The following is a 23963-nucleotide window of genomic DNA, read 5'->3' on the forward strand; positions in this document are numbered from 1 at the left end:
CAGCTTGAAATGAATGACTGCCTGTACTGATGGTCCAGGTGAGGCCAGGGAAGTAGTCTTGTTTCCATCTGGCAGAATGAAAAGTACCCTGTTGTTCTGGATCATGGATGAGGAGAAGGTCATGGAGTGAGACTCAGTCAAAAAAGTCAACTCCATTTTGATCAGACTATCTGTATCCCAGTGGCTAGTAAAGTCTCCAACATAGATGGTAGGGTGTGGGACCCTAAGAGCCTGGAGTAGGCCGGGTGACTTGTACGCATTTGCCACTCTGAAATGACCAACGCTCACAGTATCACAGAGGTCTGAATTAGATGGGAGTGGCTCCGTGCCAGCAAGATTGGCTCTAACATAGGCAGCACAGCATATTTACTATGCCGAAAGTCACTCTAAAGGTCATAACCTTTGATGTTAAGGCAGCTGGCAGAAAGAGAGATGACATGTCTCCTGGAGGCAGATTACAACTGTGTTACGTTTCAACGTTAGGGACTAGAGAATGGAACGTTTAATGGAAGGATTTTCAGGGATGGGCCAACATCCAAAGTTCCTTGATCATGGTTAAGGTCACTGAGTTCACTTGAAAGTCCATACTGACCAGGACTGAAAGCTTTGGTAAGCTATTTGCAGCTTTGGCTTCCCCTGCCAAAGCAGGGTACTTACTCGGTATGCAACGGGAACATAGCGGCATTATACTTCCCACCACAGAGAAATTACTTTTTGTATTTTCCATGCCTTCCTTGGGAATGTGTCAAGGGAGGTGTGAGCTGTGTGCCTTTTTTCTTTTCTTTTTAAGAGCTCCAGCTGTCAGCCCTGGATGGCTGGGACTTGTGTAGAAGGGCCATGCACACCTGGGAGGTGGGGGGGATGGGATAAAGGGGAAGCACAGTCAGAACCCCACTGCCTGGGCTCGGGCTCTCCTTTCCCCTCCCCTGCCCAATCCCTCACCAGGAGGCGGCGGCATGGCTCCAGCGGGCAGCTTCGGGGTGGCAGCAGCACAGAAGTAAAGGTGGCAATGGCATGCAAAATTGGCTCTGAAAAGTGATATTGACAAATACCACTTTTCAAATTGTCACCCTTACTTCTGTGCTGCTGCTGGCACGGTGCTGCCTTCAGAGCTGGGTGGCGACACATGTATGGGGGAGGGGGAGGGCGGGAGCGTAAGCGACTTAAGACACAAGGAAGTGGGGGCATAGCCAAATAAGTTTGAGAACCACTGGACTACAGGGATCTTTAGTGCCAGACTTAACATGGGAGAGAAAAGGAACAGGAGGAGAAAGGTAAAAGCTATTCTGGCTAGTAGTTCTTATTTAGACACCAACCTTTCCGCTTTGATTGTGCAGCAAGAGTCAGTGCAGCTACTCGAGATTTCACCAATATAGCTGAGGTTCGAATCTGGCTCTACAATTTCAAGACGTGGCTAATACCACTGCAAGATACTTACAAAGAAATTTCTTCTTCTTTTCCAAGGGAAATTCATGAAAGATTTCCCAGAACATTCTCACTGTTGGGTGTGTAGCAGAGTAGTCCCCCTTGTAGATGGCACACTGTTAAAAGAGGCACAAACTTTATTCTTATGAGAGAAAGTGATGGCCCACAACTAACCTCCACTTCCTTAGAATCCTAAGCAGGAGGTATTTAATTAATAAAAAGCACAGTTTAGAAATCCAAGAATACCTGCTGATATACTAACAATACCATGCGTGATAATTTATTGTCTACAGCAGTGGTTTTCAAACTTTTTTTCTGGCGATCCAGTTGAAGAAAATTGTTGATGCCCATGACTCAATGGAGCTGGGGATGAGGGGTTTGGGATGTGGGAGGGACTCAGGGCTGGGGCAGAGGGTTGGGGTGCAGGGGTGAGGGCTGCGGGGTGGGGCCAGGAATGAGGGGTTCAGGGTGTGGGAGGGGGCTCTGGGCTGGGGCAGGGGGTTGGGATCAGGGCTCTAGGTTGGGGGTGCAGGCTCTGGGGTGGGGCTGGGAATGGGGGGTTTGGAGTGCAGGAGGGGGCTCCAGGTTTGGGGGGGGCTCAGGGCTGGGGCAGGGGATTGGGGTGCGGGAGAGGGTCAGGGCTTTGGGCTTGGGGTGCAGACTCCGGGATGGGACCAGGGATGAGGGATTTGGAGTGCAGGAAGGGGCTCCAGGTAGGTTGGGGGGGGGGGCTCAGGGCAGGGAATTGGGGCACGGGATTGGGGCATGGGCTTACCTCGGGCGGCTCCCAGTCAGTGGTGCAGCGGGGGTGCTAAGGCAGGCTTCCTGCCTGTTCTGGGACTGTGGACCATGCTGTACCCCAGAAGCGGCCAGTAGCACGTCCAGCTCCTAGGTGGAGATGCGCAAGCGCCAACGCGTGGCTCTCGCCCATGGGGACCGCCTCCCCTGCCAGCTCCCATTGGCCGGTTCCCGGTGCGAAGCCAGTGCTCAGTGTGGGGGCAGTGCGCGGAGCCCAGTGGCATCCCCGCCTAGAAACCGGAGCTGCTGCTGACCGCTTCCGAGGCACAGCGCGGTGTCAGAACAGATAGGGACTAGCCTGCCTTAGCCAGGCAGCACTGCCAACAGGACTTTTAACGGCCTGGTCGGTGGTGATGACCAGAGCCGTCGCGACCCAGTGTCTTACATTCTGCGACCCAGTACTGGGTCGTGACCCACAGTTTGAAAACCACTGTTCTACAGTACAAGCCCAGCACTACTTATAAGGTGTGGAATGGGGAAAGAAACTAGATTACATGCTTGTATTTAGAGGGTACAATTCACCCTCATGCAGAGGGGCAGCACAAGCCCTGAGTACTACTTGAGTTCCACTCGAGCTCTTGGCCTTCTGCTGCCCTCTCTGCCCCAGGGTGAATTTCCCCCTGAGAGAGGGACCAGCTATGCTGTGTTCATATCCTCCACTGAATCCAGACTTCCCCTTAACCAAAGATAGTGCAAATCCTTCTCTTCCTGCCTTCCTTTGTTAGTGGCAGGAAAGCTTACTGGCAATATGACTTTCAAGGGACTCAGGAGACGGTGCTCTAGTGAGGAGACAAGAGGAAGTTCCCATAAGAGGTTGAGGGCTCTATCCCATCCCAACCCTTAGCAGTGGGCACCCAGTGTCCAGATCATGGACATACTTAATACTACCCATATGATAAACTATCTTCTAGGTACTAAGGTGGCCCCTATTACCATCATATCTGAGCACCTCACAATCTTCAATGGGCTTCTCCTCCCAACACCGATTGTGAGGCAGGGGAGTGCTATTACCCACATTTTACAGATGTGGAATTAAGACAGCAATATGACAAGCCCAAGGTCACACACAAAGTCTGTGTCAGATTGAGGAACCAGACTAGCGCCCCAACCACTGGACCATTCTTACTGGTTTCTGTGCCCATGAAGACAAACAGAAAAGATGCTCCATGGCAGCTTACCTCTTCCAGTTCCTCCCAGTTGTAGTTGCTGTTCCCTACTATCATGGCCCTCAGCTCTGAGGGCTGGAAGAGTTCCAGGACCTTCCCACCACACACCTTCAGGAAGCCGGTGGAGAAAGCGATATACCACTCATGGACTGAGAGATTGAAGATGTAATTCAAGTAAGCCTCAACAAATTCCTGCCTGGTGTATTGAGAGAAGGATAGGGGAGAGAGAGAAAATATTGTTATTCACATTGCTGGGGTTTATTAAAACTGTCCGGAAGTGACCGTTCACGCGGTGGGCTGGAAGCTATAGGGGGACACACGCTCAATCAGGTTTAAAAAGGGGACTCCTGTGTATTATGAATAAAATGGACATGCTGTTCAGGAGGCTGGAGTGAAATGCTTCCAGTCTGCCTCATGTCTGAAGGCCTCTCTGGTAAGGGTACACACGAGTGTAAAGAGTCAAAAGAGCAAGTGGCATCGAGGGCCTGTTTGACCCAATGGCAGTGGAGAGCTCCTCAGATAGCACATGCTGTGCCTTCTGAATACAAACCCACTCCAGGGCAGAGCATCGAGGGCTAGGAGTCAGCTGAGCCTTTGGGAGCTGCTGAGGTGTGGAGTCCTTTCCTTGGCTGTGCACATTACAGCTGATGTTCCACGGAAGCGGAAGTCAGCATTAGGTCTCCATAGGACACACCAGCCCCTCAGCACAGCTCTCCCAGCCCTATGTTTAAGACGTGCATGAAATAACTTACTGCTCCTTTCAGCCATCTAGTAAAGTGACTAAGGAACAGGGGCGGGAGAGGGGAAATCACTCAGCACTGCATTTCCTGCTTTCTCTACACTGACCTGCTGCTTCCTGATGCCCTGAGGACTGGGAGTCAAACCAAAGGGACAGAGACCCTGGCCAAGATTTTCAAAAAGAAGAGCCTAAGAAGTCTATATTTAGGCACCTGTTGGACAGAGCTCACTGGCCTTCAGAGGAGGGCCTGTTTTAGAAAGCCTTGGTCTAAACCTACAATAACTTCCCTCTCTTTCCCATTAACACAGGTGCTGTGTGTGCTGAGGGCTGTGAAGGAAAAAGATACAAGGAAATTCTAGAGTCAGATACCTCCCAGTAACAGCTAACCCGAGTAACGGACAGAAAACAGCGAAAGGCAAAGGACCTGATTCTTAGTTACACGAAGATCCACTCTGGCAGTGTAAAGGAGCTCCGAAAGACCTAGAAATTGCTCCCTGAGAATATCCTTGGCACAAGGGCCTCCATGGTCAATGCAGAACTGGTGTCAGAGCTGTGTGCCAGCCCTGCTTCCACGCCTAACTTATGGGGTATGCTGAGGGTGGACTGGAGGAAGAAGTAGGAGGGCTGAGGGCAGGAGGATGTTGTGGATCAAGTGCCCCGTGCTACAGCTATTTCTGGCTTTTTAAGAACTCATAGGGGCCCTGGGAAGCTGGGTTGAAGTTAAAAGCAGCCCTGACGTTCCTCTAATTTACACAGAGGGCCAGGCCGGGTGAAAGAAGTGACTCAGCTGAAGTGTTTATTCCTACAAATGCATGTGAGACTTTCTTCATTTAAAAAATGCTAATACTGTATGGTTAAGTGAACTCATGCAATATTGGAGACTGCCAGTAGAGGGTGCCATGGTTTCTACATAAGGATTAAATTAAGAGACGGCTTATTTAGAAAAGATTAGAACTGGGGTTGGCAACCTTCAGCATATGGCCCGTCAGGCGGGCCGCAAGACATTTGGTTTACGTTGACCGTCCGCAGGCACGGACCCCCAGAGCTTCCAATGGCTGCAGTTCACCACTCCCAGCCAATGGGAGCTGTGGGAAGCAGCGGCCAGAACATCCCTGTGGCCAGTGCCACTTCCTGCAGCTCCCATTGGCCAGGAACGGCGAACCGCGGCCACTGGGAGCTGTGTGGAGACGTGCCTGCAGACGGTCAACGTAAACAAAATGTCTTGCAGCCCGCCAGCGGATTACTCTGATGGGCTGCGTGCCGAAGCTTGCCGATCCCTGGATTAGAATAAAATATTAGGGTATTTCTACATACAGTTTTTGCTCCAGCTTACTAAATTGGTAAACAACCCAATGGAGTCATCCTCTTCTTTCATGTGGCATTTGAAAAGCAATTGGCTGGGATTATAGTTGAATCTTGAGATTCAAAAGCCAATCTAATGCTTTCACGGATAGCTGGGTGGGTCCCCCACTGTACATGTGAATGGGATAGTTGTCCATGGTGAGTCACAATTTGTTGATTCTTTGATTGTCCACTTGTGGAGGAGATAGCCACACCTTCCGTGCGTTGTCCGAACGTGGCTGAGTGCAGTCCGCTGCCGATGGAGTTAAAGTGGTACAGCCCTACTGTGGATGCAGTTATACTGGTGTCAATGTGCGTATAAGGGTACAGTGTGTTATAAGCACTTTGATAGGGTATAACTGGGTCCACACAACAAAGGAGTTATACCAATTTGAAGGAAATGGTTTTCTTAGCGTTCAATTGGAGCAAAAACTATGCAAACCAGCCCTGACAGAGCTTGGCAAGAAGTAGCAGGCTTCTCCCGGACTACAAGAACTACACTGTTTTGCTTTGGGGGTGGTCAAGAACAATACTGGAATAAAACACAATGTCCTGTAGCCTTTGGCACCAAAAGCCAGAATCTTGTGCCAGGCCTCATTATGACTCCTCCACCTCTTGCTAAGGGCACATTTATTGTCCACCCTCCTTCCTCTCCGCACTACATTTTGACCAGGATACTACACAAATGCCTAATTTCACACGAACATTATTCATGCAAAGTCCCAGCAATATTTCCCTTTAAAGCTGTTTTCGGTACATTGCCGTGTATTAGCCCTATAGTAATATGGCAAACTCAGAGACCTCCTAAAGCTGGTCTGTGGGCTGCTCTTTGGGATGTGGGTGGACGTGACTTCCCCGAATTCTTCCAGCAGTTGTTTCTGCATGACATTTGGTAACAGTTCACACTATTGTTTGCTTGCTAAGCGAGTCAGGAAACGGAGCAGAGTCCAATAGACAGAAAGCAGGACACAATCAAAAAACAAAACAGTGACCTCCCAAAGAATGGGAGAAAGAGATTCTTATATATGCTCTTGGGTACCATGCGCAAGGGAAATGTGAGAAATTAAGAAAGGAAACAACAGAGAGAGACATGAAAACCTGAAATAAGGAGGCAGGGGGAGGGAAGTTTTGTTATCCAGTGTACGTCTTTTGTTGTTGTTTTCTTGACAGTTGACTGAGCCCTGGGGGAAATTCCCACTGATAATGTCAAGACACTAAACACTGATCTGTTGCCCAACATCTCTTTTCTGCCCTTGTGGCTTCAACAGAAGTTGTTTATATGAACGTTATCTGGAACATTGTCATTTTGATGTAAAATCCTACGAGGCAATTCTGAGAAGGGAACGCTGCAGACACTTCACAGTTTACTTTTCCTTAAAATTATACACCTATTCAGTATACCAATATCCAAGTAAGCAGTATTGAAGTATGAAATACTTAAAGGTGTACATTCAGCAGGTTATTGGGATAGGGAAGTGCAGCAGATCTGTCTCACTGCCTCCAGAGCACAGAGGAATGGAGGGGAAAACCATCAAGCAATGAAACCCTGAAGAGTCACTGGTTAACCAAATCCCGTTTCATCTGCACTCCGAGGGGCATGTTGGTGTGGTATTTGGAACAATAATGGGCAAGAAGCATTATTTACCCTGGGAAGGTGGAAACAAGTGGATCTAAATGAATTTTCAACAATGAGGGGCAGTCCAAAGGGCAAACTAACCAGTAGTGATGACAGGTGACTATGGGTGGCCAGCTAGGCTTTGTCTAGACTAGAATTTAGATGCTAGCTCGGGTTTTCTAGCACACTCTATACCTTCAGAATTCTAGTCAAGAGAAAACAGTTCTACTTCATCATTTGCTAAACTGATTGAGCTAAAGTCTAGTCTAGGCTCCTCCCTCTCTAGAGTTTTTCAACCTCCAGTTCATTAACACATTTACAAAGACTAAATTGGACACTCCCTAAATGTTTGTTTCAGGCTACAACCATTTGTGCTTTACCCTAGGCCAAGCTAACATATACACTTCTTTCCCCAGGGTAGATGTGTCCTAAGGTTTTGTCTTCACTGCAGAAAGGTGTGTTATTTACATCCCAGTGGACACAAGGCATGGATTTTTTTTTTTACTTCAGTGTAGTGGACCCAGGTCAACCCTACAGCACCCACACCCAGGGTTGACCTCAGTTAGCTACTCGGAGATAAACACTACTGTGCCTGGTCTCCATTAGGATTTTACAGCGGCAAAGTCATCTTGAGATAAAAAACACACTTTTGCTCTAGTGATGACATACCCTAAGATGTTTGTTATAGTGGTTACTAAAAGTCAGCCTACAGACAACTCTTTCATTACCCCAGTCTTGGGGCTACAGATTCTGCTTCCCAACTCTTTGAGAAACAATCAGAACTCTTTTTTACATAATCAGATTAGAAGAAAAGGATTTCATCAAGTTTGCCAACTTCTTGAAGATTTCCAATGCCAATCCCAAGACATGCTACCGAGTAGTCACTGAATCACACTGTGTCACTATCACAAAAAGAATTATGTGCAGTTTCCAGTAAAAACGGTCTTTGTAAAAATCCGATTACAGGATTAAGAGAAGAAAACAGTTTAATAGCTGAAAAAAAGAAAAAAGGTAGGTGTGTTGGTTCCAACCCAAGGAGCTGGTTCAAGTTGAAAGGAGTTAATTACTATTTGTGTTGTAGCACCTACGGCTCCTGATCAAGGCCCCACTGTATCAGATATGCATAAAAATAGATGGCTTCTGCTTCAAAGAGTTAACAGTAAGTCTGCTGGTCTTAACCTCATTCAGTAAATTTACTGTCATGTACAGTATCTGTCCTGCAAAATCTCAAAGGGTGAAAATCACCATTTGTGGAGTGACTACTCAGTGCCCTATACACTACATAAGCAGCTCATCATCATCATCTAGCTCCAAAACCACAACCAAGACCTGATGTTATTGCTTATCTCAAGCAGTACCTCAGGGGTGGAAGATCTTGACAGAGGGCACTGCCTTAGGCTCTCCGTGTTTGCTCTCTGCATTCACATTTGGGGTCCTTCCTCAGCTTCCACTTGGTCATCCTGTCACCAATCTTTGCCGCTCCAGCTCTTACTCAGTTTAGAGCATACCAGCGTTCTCCTTCTAGGACAGTGTGTGAGGGCAGTTGTTCTGAAGGAGCCAGGTTCTCCAGGATCATTAGCCTCTCTCATCATTTTGTTATTCTGTAGCCTTCCACTGTGGTATTTTGTGGTGAGGAATTTTCAGATGCAAAGCTCTTTCTGGGCGTCAGCCTCTTGGGTGGTGGAATGTGTCCATACAATGAGTGTCTTGGATCATGCATCTGTTTTTGTCTCTCTTGCCTTCCTACTGAAAGCACTGAGCTCACTGATGGTGGTGCAATCACCGCAAGTCAGTGTAGACGTCAGTTTCAAAGTCCCTGTGATGATCCCACAGGATTGACTGAGATCAGTATCAATTTTGTGTGCATGGCTCAAGTGTGACCATAATGGTGTACAGAACTGCTCAAATGAGTAACACAAGGCAACACTGGTTGCTCAGAGTGTTTTGGGACTAGCTCCCTATTTTGTATTCGCAATTTTTTTGAAGTACACAGATCCTGGAGTTCACTTTCCTTTTTCAACTTCTTTGTATGTCAACATTCAGTCTAATGTGACCCCCAAGGTACAATGGATATTTATAATGCTCAAAGATTGTACCATCCCTCGATATCTGGATTTTTCTCTTGGTCTGATGGTGTTTCAGATAGAAGGCACACACTTGTATCTTGCTGAAACTAACATTCAGGGATTTCGTGCAATAATATTCTTGACATATGCACAAGGAGTCAGTTAAAATGTGCTTGATGTCCTCAAATCTTTCCGATTGGGTGGCAATGCAAAGATCATCTGCATAAATAAATCTTTACACACTGGGGAATTCTGGTTGGTAACTTGTGTAGACATTAAACAGCAAGGGTGCTAGAACTGAACTTTGGGGCAACACATTCTGCTGAGTTCACCATTTACTTTTCTAGCCATCCATCTCAACAGAGAAACATCGATTCTCGAGCAGAGAGGAGATGACCTGGACCATCTTATTATTGCTCTAAATTCTTGCCCATTTCAGAAGAAGTGAACAATGGTTCACAGTGTCATAAGCAGCTGACAGACCTATAAAACACTACCCCTGTAATTTTGCAGGCTTCAAAGCCATCTTCCATTTATTAAGTTAGGTTTACAACTTGGCCACAGCGTAATACAGTAAGGATACAGTAATCTTTGCATAGTTAAGGTCTTTCCGTGGTTTGAGTAGTGCAACCACTTTGATCTGTCTCCACAGCCTGGGTATCTGCACTGTCTCCCTACAAGAGAGTTAAAGAAATCAGGTAGATACTTCTGTGCTCGTGTCCTAGGTGTAGTAATAGTTCATTAGATACACCATCACATGCAGCTGCCTTTACACATTTCAGAGTTTTCATAGCTACCGTGAGCTCCTCAGTATTGAGCTGCTCACTGTGGAATTTGCTTTCTGTGAGGAGTGAGTGAGGCTCCCACTTGATTTGTTTTGTTTCACGCTGTGTTTTGTGGGCTGGGTTCCCATTTAAGATGAGTTGGTGTGTAACTTGGTTGGGACAGACTGTGGCAGTGCACTTTGGTCATTGTCCATCCAGGTTCCGCTTGCGAAGGGTGGCTCAGGCTTTTTTGCTATTGTGCCACAGGTTTGTTGTTTCAACCATCTACCTTCAGCAGTCGCACATCTCCTTTCTCATCTCTCTCACAAGCATTTCCCCAAGCCCAATGGTTTCTTCATCGATTCGTCAATTCTGAATATCTTTTATATGGTTGGTGGGTTTGTTCTGAAAGACCATACATATAATGTCCAGCATCCCCTCGGGATGTTCTTTGGGCAGTCTTCCACACCAGCAAGACAAATTCTCCAGAGTCCTCGTGTGTCAGAGTACTAATACAGATGGATTCATCCAATTCAGAGATAAAGTCTTCCCAGTCAGCCTTTGTGAGGTTGAATCTCGGCAGGTACTTTGTTTTCCTGGATTGTACTGCAGCCTCTATTGTGACTTGCACTGGCCTACGCCATGATCTTGGGATTGCTGCCATGACCTCCCTTCTGAAGTTACCTGCGTTTTCAGAAGTGGCAAGAGCTAGAAATATCCCCTTGTTCCATCATGCACTTTGGAAGGAGTATTAGTCCTGGGAGGTCATACCGCAGAGTCAGGTTGTTTGTTGCTGCCAACTTCCAAACTTCTTCCCCATGGTTGTCATGGTCTGGTGACTGTTGAAGTCACCTATGAAAAGGCATGTTTTTTCTGTCAAGTGGAAGTCAGTTGGCCATGCAAACTGTTCACATGTAACAGAAACTACTGCTTTTTGGTCTAGTTCAGCCATGATATCATGGTCTTTCACAACAGTGTTTTTCATCAGCCTTTTATGACATGCAAGTATTGTGCTGCCATAAACGGTGCATTCAGCATTCGTACTTATATGCGTGCCAGGGATGTTTGGTGCTATTCTCTCTCTCTCTCTCTTGCAGGCATACGATGTCTGCTTCTGTATCAGACAGGATGACAGCCTTCTCTGCAGAGAATCCCTCCACCCTGGAACAGACGATTTCGAGTATCATCTTTGGCTCAGGCCCTAGGAAGGGCCATTTATATGGATGTCTATGTCTTCTGTTCCAGTCTTGATGCATGTTTTCGGATTTGGTCTCCCCCATAATCAGTTGCAAAGGGAGATTAGCAGCTGCATTAAGGGCTTAAGTGATAGACAGGGCCTTATAGGGAGAGTGCAGGTGAGGTGGGGTGTGGGGCGTGCACCAGGCCTTAACAATGGGGGTTAGGAAGTTAAGCTCTTTTTAAAATCTGGTCACTTATTTAAGTGCTGAAATGGAACCCACTGGGTCCTGACATCTTTTCAAAGTCTGGTCCGACACTTCCCCTGTGTTAACCTATCTATCCCGTCTCAGTTCGTTATCACCCATTGCCCACTGACGTAGACATCACCAAAAAAGCATTTCAGTTGCCATGACTGCTCAATTATAGTAACTCACCTATTGTCCTTCTGCACAGTAATTTTGTCTCCTTCTGGTATTAGCTTCTTCTGCTCTGTCACACCGTAGCTTTCTCTGCATATCTATGTTAAAAAAAAATAGGTTGTTTACCCATTCTGTGTGTCACCATACAAGCTTGCAGAATGGGTGCAGGGTTCTTTTACTCGCTCCAGGTAAACTGCGTAACTACTGACACACAAAGAGTGAGGGAAGGAGGCTGGAAAAACAGATACGATGAGTTAGAGAGAAACAAAAAATACACAGACACCCTTCTATGCTTGCATCATTTTTCATACTCAACATTTGCTCTTAGATCATGATTTGCAATCAAGGCCAAATGCAAACCTGGAAGAGAACAAAGCCACCCTGTTAAGTCAACTGCATATTGAAAAACAAGAGCTTGATAACCGCTAAAAGTTACATTTAACCAATGCCATGTGTATTGGCACCAACAAAGTCCCCTTTGAATAATGGCAATGCAGGATGCTCCATTAATCTACTCTCACAATAGATTACCAGACCACTTGATAAGTCAGATCTGCTACTTTTATCTGTGTTCATAACAGCTGTTATGAACACATACATATAATTATGTATGGAGTGCCAGTGGTACATTGGCACTCCATACATAATTATATTATTTTAAAGTGTCTCATGGATAAAATATTATGGGCCAGATTTTTAGCCAGCCAGCACAAAACAGATCTCCTTCAGACCATTTGGGGAAAATTATGAATCCATTTCAAGGCATCAACACAACAGTAAAGATGTCCTTTTGCCTGAAACCAGGCACAAAAGAGCTTGGGGGAAGTTATACAAGATTATTTTAACTGTACATTTTATAGGCGGATGCGATCAGTGCTATAGCCTCCTGACCTCACCCTGAATGGTAGCACAGACCTGTGTGTGACTGTGTTAGACCCAGAATTGGTTCGCTCTAGAGCCAAGATTTATAAGACAGCTTTATTTTAAAAGCCCTCCCTTATCAGACAAGACGAAATGTAGCCTTCTCAGAGCACACTGAGGTGGGAAGGCTTTCTTCACAATACTCAACCCAATACCTGGCCATATCAGCTCATATCAGAGCCCCTTGGGAAAGGAGCTTTTGTGTCTTCTCGCTAGTAACAGGTGTGCTCAGATGTTGGACTAATGCATCCATCTCCACCCCAAACACTCCTCTGTATAAAACAGGAAGGTGATAAGCACCTACTTGTAAAATTAGGGCCTACCCAGAACATCCTGTTCCAGACGAGACCATTTCACCTTGGGGCCTGCCAGCATATCGTAACTTTGAAGTAAGCAAGGTGCCTCTGGGCGCATGTCTTCAGACTGAGCGACCCAGGCAGAGAAACCAGAGAGATTCTCGTGGATTTCCACCCCAATGCAGAGGTTACTGATTGCATTTACTGGCTGGGAGAAAATCTTCTGGAGCCTCACTATTTCAGTCTGCCAAAGCCAGTGTCCTAGTGATAGAGTGCAGCATTTGGTCTCAAAGAAGGTCTGACACAATAGTAAAATATTGTTCACTGTAAATGTTTGAAGTCACAAAAGGAGTCTGCACTGTTTACCAATAACAGAATGGTAGAAGTGTGCAGGAGGTCAGACTAGATGATCATTACGGTCCCTTCTGACCTTAAAGTCTATGAGAAGGGAAAGAAAAAAAAAAAAGATGGGTATGGGGTAACATTTTCAAAAGCAACCAAGTGACTTTGGAGTCAAAGTCCCATTTTCAAAAGGGACTTTGGAGCCTACACCTCACTGAAAGTCACTGAAACACAGGCTCCTAAGTGCCTATGTCATTTCTGAAAATGGGAGTTGGGCACTTTTGAAAACTGCACCCCCTTAATCCACTTAGCAGTGCAGTCTTCTTGACCATATACACAAGGACAGTAGAATACCCGCAAGGAAGTTTAACATTTCTGCAATATACAGCATGGATTTTATGGCCATGTTTGGGTCTAACCCACAGCACCCACACGTCCATGGCCTCTGCAGGCACCCACACAACAAATCACATCATTGACAAATGGTAGTAATTTGCCTTACTGTAAAGTTCAGGCAGAACGTTTCTTCTACATCATCCCCAGGATAATCTAAAAGCTGCTGAAGACTCCTACGAGACAGGCGGGGGAGGGAGGAGAAGGAGACAAATCAGACATCCAGGAGGCAATACTGTCTGTGCTTTATGTTTAAGGGGAAAAACCCCAGCAGTGAAAGTAAATAATGTAAGTCAGAGTAACAGGACAAGATAGAGAGAAATTCTGGGTTGCGTAAAGGAGCACAACGACATGCATTCCCATATACACGTGTGCTTTGTTCTACATAGAATAAATGCCGCACTACAAATGCTCCATCTAGTCTGTGTCTGACTAGAATAAGGATCCTTTTTAGTGGCCCAATGCTTGGAAAAAGCATTCGATTTCTAGCGCTGAAGGATCACAAGATAGGCATGAGGGCTGCAGAAGGGGGGATGGGGGGAACGTCCATAGCCCCCTTTTTTAGAGTCCCATTGATGTCTCCCAAAATGTGGCTGCAGGACTCTTGTATATTCCTGGCCCCTCACTTTGCCCCATCAATTCTTTTTTTAAACATTGTTCAACTCTGAGCTAAAGAAAATTACATAGCAATCAATGTCAGACGACAATCAGACCAAGAATCTCATGTGACCTGAACCTTGCGACCTGCCAGAGCTAGGAAAAAAACAATGCTCGTTATCATCACGGTCGCTCACAGTGGCTCCGACAGAGATCAGAGCCCCATCAGGCCAAGCAATGAACAGATGACAGAGCTTGTACGGTGGAGAATTTACAGTCTTAACTGAGGAGTCAGACCAAGGTTGGAATGGGGAAACAGAGGCAGAGAGAGGCGATGTCACTTGTCCAAGGTCACCAAGCAGGTGAGCAGCTGAGCGAGGACTAGAACCCAGATCTCTCGAACCCCCACCTATAGCCCACTACATGCCCACGTTGCCGCTGAAAGCTCAAAAAGACAAGCAGCCTCCCCCATGACTCTACTCCACTCTGGTCCAGATTCAGTCAGCTACTTATGCATGTGAGGGGGAGCATTGATTTCAATGGGACTCCTCAGGTGCTTAGAATAAAGCATGTACTTAAGTGTTTTGGTGGATCAGGGCCCCTAGAATTCACTACTTGATCAAGTCAGCAGGTCATTTATTTAACTAACATTAACCAGTTTAACATACATTGTTCTCAGATGAACACCTTGTGGGGACTGGGAGGGGAAGAAGTCAGAGCAGCAGCTTAGATAGTCCTTCAGCCTTATACCTTCCTTCCGTAGGGGACAGCTCCTTTAAGTCTTCTAAGCAGGGCTTCACATTCAATAACTTTTTGTACAGCGCCAACGGGAAATGGAGGTCTACCACAGTGAAGTTGTATATAGCAAGTCCACATACTATGCCAATCAAATGAAACCAGTTGTGCTCTACAAAACACTTCAAACACATAGGGAAGTCACAGTTAGACCAAAATTCATTGTGCAGCTTAATGGAACACCAATGTATATCCCTCCCCGTAGATATACACATATTGCAGCATCACAATTTGGGCTCAGATTTTCAGCCCCTAGCAGCTCCCATAGAGATGTGGAGCCTGTCTGAAAACGCAGCCACTTCAGTTGGTTGCCTCAATGGAAGCGGAGCTCTTTTGAAAATCTGGCCTTTGACTGTGAGCGTCTCAGAGCCAAGGCTGTGCTCCTAGACTGTTTCGACAGCACCTCCCACCCAGTAAATGGTACCGTAAATCATTATTAATAATGTTATTGTTAGTGAACTGGCCCCAGATATTCAAGAGGGACAGATGTAAAAATATCACTTGTTGGCTCCAATCCTGCCATGAGCACCCAGTCCACACAGTGCTCATGGCAAGATTGGCGCCTCAGCTGAATCACCACCTTAGATTGTTACAGCCGAATTACTTTTAATCTATCATTCCTTTTGCACATCCCTCAAGTTGGATCCTAACAAAAGAAGAGCCAGATCCCCCAGGCCACAATGTTTCCATTCCAAATACTGCAGGACAATGTTTCAATCCAAACAAAAAAGCCTATTTTCATTTAAAAGTCCTGCATAACTGCACTGTTATCCAGGAGCACACAAGTAGCTATTGCTGTATTTCGCGTCCATCTTTATTGCTGTTTGGTTTGAGATTTGTGCGTCAGTGACAAGAGTGTTGCACATATTTTTTAAACTTTGCAACCATCTGAGATGTATACTACAATTATCCTTAGCACCGTCTGATTTGCTATTTTCACAATGTTAATACTAACAATTGCAGTGTAATGTTATTTGTGGGTTACAAAACGTAATGTGCTGTTTTCTCGCTTGTAAAATTTCAAGTTTAAAAATAATCAGATTATTTAAAAAAAGCACCACACATACTACAACAACTACCCAACAATGCAATTTTCACTTTTATAGCCAAGAAGAGAGAGTGAACTGTCTCTTGTATAATACCTGACATTCATTCCACACCACTCAAAACACTGTTTGCAGAGGTAGGCAAGTCAGAGTAACTGTGCTATTTTAATGGTTAGATTCTGGCTCCCTGACATTGTACATTAAAAAGCTCAATGCATAAATGAGATATTGTAGTGTATTGATTACAATCATATGAAGAGCAGGGGATGCACAGAAATGTAAAATCCTTATGATTGGAAGTCTGATTTTGTACATCCCCAGTTTATGGCTGAGACACCAAACTATCAAATCAAGCAATGAATACACACCATTCAATTGCTCCACACTTATCAATTAGCATCATGGGAAAAAAACAAGAGGAAGCTGACTTTCTCTCACATAGCTTTTGTCACTAACTTTAATGTAGCTGCAGCACGTGTGTGCAAACAATGCAAACAGGTCAGTGACTCACCGTATCTGAAAACCACAGCAGGTTCGATTCTGGATAGTAGGTGAACATTCCATAGATGGGATTCAGGAGTTCTTTTAGCAACAAGAGAAAGAATTCCTTTGTGACCCCTCCAGCATCAACAGCCTCCTCGCCATCAAAGATCACCTGCCGTGAAAACAGGTAACTGATCAAGATACCAAATGTGACTGTAGATTAGAGGCATCAGATTTAATCACAGGTCATGCAAATTAATAACTGTAGCATACAAAGCCGACGTCAACAATGGGACTGTTTCAGTGCTGGGGGAAAAAAGGGGAAGAAGACTTTTTTTTTTTTAATGGATGATTCAACATTTTGTGCGGGAAGGGTGGAGGAAAAGTTAAATAATAAGCTGCTCTTCAGGTAACAGCCCAGCCCCTCCCCACAAGTAGGAGGTCAGTTCTCCTGGTCACAAGTGTTAGGGGGACTAAAACCAGCAGCTGTTGACCTCTGAGGCATCTTCTCAGACATAAAACACATTCATTATTAGGTGAGCCAGTCTAGTTCTTCCTGCAAAATGGCAAAAAGACACTGCTTAACACTGTATAAAAACAAGATACTTGTTCTGGGGTTTGTTTTCGCTTTGGTCTCACATCCTCCTCCCCACCCACCCATCCACACATAGTAGCCACGTCAAGGGAGTCCTCCACAGCGGATGCCAAACCTCTCCCTATGGCTTCCTTTATCTGGTCCTTTTATAATGAGGGAGAAGCCCATAGGTATTGAGCCAACCAGTCCCAACAAAGCCTGCTGATCAGGAAGGAGGCAGACGCATCCACTCATTGGTTAGATGAAGCCCTGCTACTAGTTAGAGCCGTGGTGGAGTCCATATACCTTATTATGAGCCCAATGTGTGGGTGACAGGGATTGGGGGGGGAACAGTTTTCCAAGAGAATTGAGAAGGACACAAGGGAAATAAGGCAGATCAGGGAAAAAACTCCCAAAGGATCTTACTTTCAGAGGCTTTTTCAAATCAATATCTGAATGAATGCTCAGCTCCCTCAAAGCATCGCCAACCAAGTTGCTCCTGCGGACATGAAGAACTAGGAAAGGGCTTCTGGCCAGCAGAGGCTCCAGAGTGAGAAGCATGAAAACATTTTGCAAATTCGCTCCATTGATCGCCACCTATAAAACAGCACAAAAAAAGAGAGAGATTGAAAAAAGCAGGGTACCCTGGCACTATTGAGTGGAGACAGTCGTACCACCACCACCAACTAGTTTGTGACCAATCCTTGGTATTCCTTCCTTCTGCTTCTTGTTACACCAGCAACAGCCATCTGATTACTGTTGAGGGTGAGACCCAGAGGATTCGCTACAAATACCCTCTTCACAGCAGCACAGTGCTCATAAATAAACTGCCTCCCAGGAGGCTGAAGTCCTCAATATACAGAACAGATGCAACATAGGAAACAGCGGTTCAAGCTGGTCCCACACTACCCAAACAACATGTCTTGATCATGACTTGGAAGGCCTTTCTCAAGGAGCGAGGTGGTAGTTTAGTTTCTGTGGATCATTCAGCTTTTAGCCTCTCCACTGAGTAGGGTTATCACCTGGCCGGTATTTGACTGGCCTGTTCATTTTTTTTTTTTTTTAATGGATTTGCCAGTTAACAGAAAAATAATTTAATCTGCTGGGATTTTTTTATGTGGGTCTAAAGATTTGCATCATCACCAAATTACACTGGGATATCTAATGTTAAAAGTTTCTGTGTCCAGCTAAAGACGATGCAATGTTCTCACTTCCGCAGTTTAAGCAATAACAGACCAAAACTGTTGAAAATACAGCAGCTGTCTGCCCACTAACACCCAAAAGCACCGTGTGTATGTCTGAGAGACGGTTTGAGTCGCTGTAAGTGGCTGTAGAAGGGTGGGTGGATTGCAGAGTTGCCTTGTGGTTGGGGATGAGGTTGCAACAGACTTGCCTTGGGGGTGCCAATTTATTTATTTTTTTCATTTCTAGTGACAACTGTGGTAACCATTTTTCATTCTGTGGGAACCCGTCAGCTAGGAACTAGACTCTCTTTTCACACAGTCCACATAACAGGCATCAGATGATAACAACTTTTGGACACTAGCAAGCTGTGCTATATTTTAACCAGTGACTCATTATTAATGACCCTCTCCACCCACCCTGGTCCTCTATGAATGTCGACAGAAATGACCCCATTGTTCACATACAGCGTTTTTACATTCACAAAGATAACCGAGGAAAGCTAACTAGTACGTGGCATCACTGCCATCTACTGGAAGGGATGTATCAGACCTGACCAACCACAAACCACTGTCCTCCACTAGAGCTCTGGATTCCATTCCCTAGAGCGCACAAGTGTAGTTTAGTTGAGGACCATGATGTTGACTTGTGGCCACAAATTCGATGCAAATTGGTGCTTGATCACTTATACTATGATAGAACCCAGCACTAAGTTTTTGAGAATCACTCACTCAACATCAGGATTTCCAAGCGGAAGCCGTATTTGATGCCACCCACTTAGTGGAACAGAATGAAAATCTCACACTGTTCAATGTATTGCAAGGTGCAAATCACAATTCTGATCACAGTGAACCTCTCCTAGTGAAATAGCTCTATTTACATAAAGGATTATTGCACAATAAGGACTTCAGCAGTGCCTCAGTGGAATCCAGTAGCAAGAGGCCCTTCAGATAGTTAATCGTCGCAAGATGGCACATAACTACATTAACAATGAAATCCTGCCCATGTATAAATGATTAGCAAACTTCACCTAAGTACGTGGGGGAAGGCAGGAGAGAAGACTAGGGACAGGCAAAGTGAAAGAGAGGACAGCTGGCTACCTGCATCTGTAGTTCAGCATCCGTCTGTAACATTTTGGTCTTGGCTTGAGCATCGAAGATGAAAGGATAAGAACAGAGTGTCACAGCATCCTAGAAAGAAGAAAGGAAAATTTCAGTTGCTGTTTGTGACTTGGACAAGCACTTGTAAAGAGAAGAGTCATCAATTTTTTTTTTACCTGCATGATAGATGGTCTTACTTTCTGTGGCAAGAGAGAAGGGGAAAAAAAGTTAATTCTTTTGGTTTGATATTCCATGTCTAGCTTTTGTGGCTGGACTAATTCAGAGGAGATCCAACTCCTCTGAACCTCATATCTTCTGGGATGAAAACTTCCTCTTGGAGGAAGAGAGACATGGTGAGTTTCACTTCGGAGCAGAGGGTCACATCAAGGCTTATATGCCAGCTAGGCCCCACTTAAATAAGTGGTCCATAAGCCTTGAGCTAACCCTATGCACAGGGGTGAATTTCACCCCCCAAAAATCAACAAAATCAATTAATTAACTTCTTATTACTTCATCTCTAGCTTTGCTAGTGGGACTATCTCAAACAAATAGGTACTGTTTTAAGCCCACAACTGTGACAACTTTAAGTTCAGTCAATTACCAAATGCTACAATTTTCATTTAACACATTTATCCCTTTAACCAGCTTTTCAATCAATTGATTACATTTTACTATTACAGAGCTGCCTTATTGCTCTGATCGCATCTCATCACTTTGGCTAAAACAAGCATAGGCTATTACAGTATTACCATACAATTGAAAGGGGGTGTCACAGCTTACCCGGTAGAGTGTAGTCTTTATTGTCCATAAAAGTAGATAAACAACTTTTAGTCACAACCATCTTTTATTATTGTGGCCTCCCTTGACATTTTTGTTCTCTCTCATTCAAAATTTTGGTCATAGTCATTATTAAGACTAACAATTCCTAGCTTCTATATCACATTCTCCATTCACAGTTTTCAAAGCGCTTTACAAAGGAGGCAAGTATCATTACCTCCATTTTTGGAGATGGGGAAACTGAGGCACCAAATGATGAAGGAACTTTCCCAAGATCACCCACCAGGTTACTAGAAGAGCCTGGAATAGAACCTGATCTCCTGAGCCCCAGTTCAGTGCCCTGCTCATTGGCACGACAATATTTCCTTTTAAGGAACCGCATTATACAGCCAATGATCACCTTACTCTATAATACCTTCCTAAATGACAGAAGTAAAGGGTGAAGAGGTGGGTGAGATGATATCTTTTATTGGGTCAACTTCTGTTGGTGACAGAAACAATTTTTTGAGCCACAAGAGCTCTTCTCCCAGACCAGAAGAAGAGCTCTGTGTGGCTCAAAAGCTTGTCTCTCTCAACCCCAGAAGTTGGTCCAATAAAAGATATCACCTCATCCACCTGTCTCTAATATCCTGGGACCGACATGGCTACAAAACTGCCTGGAAGTTAAGGGTAAAAGTTATATTTTTATTATATATGAGTTGCTTCCTGAGATTCTGATTCAATTAAGAGGATCAAGTTAAACAGTGATTGAATTAAGCTGAAGGCATAACACCACATTAGTGAATTTTAGATATTAGATAGGCAACATTAAATATATATTTGGTAGCTTTATTCTTCTGATGGCATTGTTTTAAGTTATCTTCATCGAGCTAGTAAGTACCCAAATTAAAGACAGCTTACCCACATATGCTCCTGTATTCAATGTATTACACCAACAAACAATCATTATTAGTAGGGATACTGAAATTTATAAATAGCACTGAAGAGGCGAAGATGGACAGCAATTTCGTAACTCATTAAAACCCCTTACCATTCCTGCTTGATGCAAGAACCACATAAGATAGTCTTCTTGAATGTCCACCAGGTTGGAAATCTCTGGGATATAAAACGTGTCATATTCCACATGTTTAACTTTCAGATTCACCTGATTAAGAAAACAAAAGGCTTAAAATTTCAGGGTATATGCACTTTTCCCACCTTTAGAAACACACAGGCTCTTTTTCTTTACTGGGGGCTCCACACATGCTCAGATCTGCCTGCATAAAGCAGCTTGCAGGATTGGGCTAGCTTGCCTTTATTAATATTCACTGTTTTGCATTATATTCAGCAGTAATGCAAAAAAACCTACCAGCCTGTATCCTGTAAAACATTAGCGTCAGCAAGTTAGCATAAGGCTTGAGGCCTATACACTTTGAACAGATAAACTTTGCACAGATAAAGTATTTGGGGAGCTGAAAATAGAGTTTAAGGGGAAGTTCTGACCACAGGTACATGATTCAACCACAAAAGTGTCCTGGCAACGAACTGACGTACGTAACAAGTACATGAGATACATCTAAGGCTAGCCTGCTTGCTTGCCTATATATCTTTTCTTATAAGTTTCTTATTTTCTTATGGGTTTGACTGTTTTATTATAACAGGTGTATAGATTTCTATTGGAGTATATTTTGGATGTAACCACAAGGGACCTACAGGCCACATCCTGTATGTTGAGCTAAGTCAAAGTTAGCATATATATGTTTGGGACCTTTCACCTAGATAGATGGTGATGAGCTAAAGCATAAGGTCCATATATGGCTGTGACCTTTAACATAAAGGATACATTGAAGTAGGCTGGCATAGGGGCTTTCCTAAGTTCATACCCTTCTAAACTTAACAGGTACACCACAACTTGGAAAGAACCAAAATAACTGGTTAGGAGAGAAATAACAAATGGGATACCTAATCGCAAAAGGGCCATGGTAACGAATTGACGTATATAATAAGAAGTTAAAATAATTAATATGCTAGCCTTTAGGGAAAAGACACTCCAACATTACTAAGGTGAGTAAACACGAATAAGGAAAAGGGGAAAATCCCCTACTGAATATGCATCAAACTTAGCGATGTCAGCGTAATATATTATAAAAGTGGCATCCCAGCCTATGGGCAGTAGGAGAAGGAGATGTAGTCCTTGGGATGTGCCAGAATAATGGCCATTGGTAATGATGAGGAAGGTGATGGTGATGAGGAAGATGATGGTTAACATTTCAGGTTGCTCTGCAAGGGATGCTGTGAGCGTATGGATGTGCAGATGTACATTCTGTAGTATCTCTATCTACCTTACTGAGTGTGCTAAATGTATTAATACACTCTATTTGTAAATATAAAAGAGTTCCTATAGTGTGAGTGTTGCAACTGTGCACATCAGGGTTCCCAACTATATAATAGTTTAAATAATACTTGCGGCAAGAACCTTTTAACCCTCAAAGTGATCACTGGGGATTCTTACATAATCAATATAATTAATATATAATCTAAAGATCGGGCAACAGTCCAAAAAGATCATTTGCAAACAACTGAGGTGCCTCAGATTTTAGTTTGCATCCAATAAACTTGTGTCAGTAATAACTCCTCCACTTATGTACAAAAAGATTTAATCTTTCCTGTTGCTTTGTGCGACTGGTATTTTTAGAAAAGAGCATAGATACCAAGAGAATGAGAGAGAGAGAGAGAGAGAGAGAGAGAGTGTGTGTGTATGTGTGTGTTAGTGTTAACATTGTGCAGCATCCCATGTGCTTTGCTGGTGGGGTGTTCTACCGAAGTTCAGCTATTTATTAAATTGTTTCAAACAAAGCCCTATAAAGTTAAACAATGTAGCCTCAAGTTCATGGGCAGTGCTAACGTTCTCTTTCCTTGGCTGCCATTATAAATGTCTGTGGTAGATAATGATATGGCTCCTCAACCTGGGGCTTGTGAATTGGCATCACGGGTTGCGACCGCCCTGCCCTTCCCATATTGCTCAGGGAAGAAGGGTCGGTATGGAAAAGGTCAGAGAGCCCTGGACTATGACAGTGCACTGTTCCAAAACACACATGCTTGCCTCTTACCTTGTGAAGTTTCTCTAGCAGTCTGAGGGCAGCTGTAATATAACTACTGAACAGGACAGGGATCAATAATGTTTTTCTTCCATTCAGGAGATAAACTACTGCGCCTTTATAGAGGTTCACTAACCTCAGGAAATACCTTGGGCATACTTGAGACCACCAGTTATCTACAGGAGGAAAAGATATTTTTATATATGTTAATATTGTTATTAGAGCACTTGGTGGTAGCAGGCATTATATTGATGGAATCTGAGAAAAAAGTATTGTAACACTATACAATATATTGTATCTCCTCTCTCTGTGTTAAAGATGGGCTCCGCAGTTTCATTAAAAGAAGCTCTGAAAAATGCAAGCACTGACACGAACGATACCATATATATGTATTTGTGAAGTGAAGGTTGTAAGGACTCCTTTAAGCAGCGGAGCAGGGGGAAGTTTCCGCACTCCACCTTGGCCATAATTTGTATTCCTATTCATTAGTCACATGTCCTGTATTCTGAAGAGCAAGTGACAACCATGGCCCAATAGCCCAGTGTAATAGGGCAGTCACCCCGCTCCGGCTCGGAAAGGGTTAAAAGCCAGCCCTTGGAGAGGGCTGGGGCTGAAAGCAGCCGAGGGAGGCTGATTGGGTAGGCAGCTGCAGATGTGGCCACACCCAATTAGAGTCCAGCTGGCCCTGATAAAAGGGCTGGGAGCTAGGCAGGGGGAGTCTCACTCTAGAGATGGAGTGGGAAGGACCTGGCTGCTGGCTAGAGGAGAGTATCCTAGGCAGAGCAGTGCTGGGGAAGGACAGGCAGAGCTGGGGAGCTCTGGCCAGGTGAGTCCCCAGGCTAAGGCCAGGCTAAAAGGGCCTGTGGGG

The 23963-nt window shown here is 44.6% G+C and overlaps 1 protein-coding gene across 4 annotated transcripts in view; it reads right to left on the bottom strand.

Annotated features, from left to right (window-relative positions):
- The window catches only part of HERC3 (HECT and RLD domain containing E3 ubiquitin protein ligase 3), a 143091-nt gene that overhangs the window by 51621 nt on the left and 67507 nt on the right, over positions 1-23963 (bottom strand). For 2 of the 4 annotated variants that reach the window (XM_034772323.1, XM_034772322.1), the window contains exons 14-24: positions 23108-23271; positions 21049-21162; positions 19418-19441; positions 19242-19331; positions 17386-17556; positions 16414-16557; positions 14812-14978; positions 13574-13640; positions 11528-11610; positions 3402-3585; positions 1439-1541 (exon numbers count right to left, since the gene is read on the bottom strand). In XM_034772323.1, coding sequence (XP_034628214.1) covers positions 1439-1541; positions 3402-3585; positions 11528-11610; positions 13574-13640; positions 14812-14978; positions 16414-16557; positions 17386-17556; positions 19242-19331; positions 19418-19441; positions 21049-21162; positions 23108-23271 — 1311 coding nt within the window. The remainder of the gene's footprint in view (positions 1-1438; positions 1542-3401; positions 3586-11527; positions 11611-13573; positions 13641-14811; positions 14979-16413; positions 16558-17385; positions 17557-19241; positions 19332-19417; positions 19442-21048; positions 21163-23107; positions 23272-23963) is intronic. The other 2 variants (XM_034772328.1, XM_034772324.1) reach the window with 1 other exon arrangement.

Source organism: Trachemys scripta, chromosome 5, assembly GCF_013100865.1.
Source record: "Trachemys scripta elegans isolate TJP31775 chromosome 5, CAS_Tse_1.0, whole genome shotgun sequence".
Classification (NCBI taxonomy): Eukaryota; Metazoa; Chordata; order Testudines; family Emydidae; genus Trachemys; species Trachemys scripta.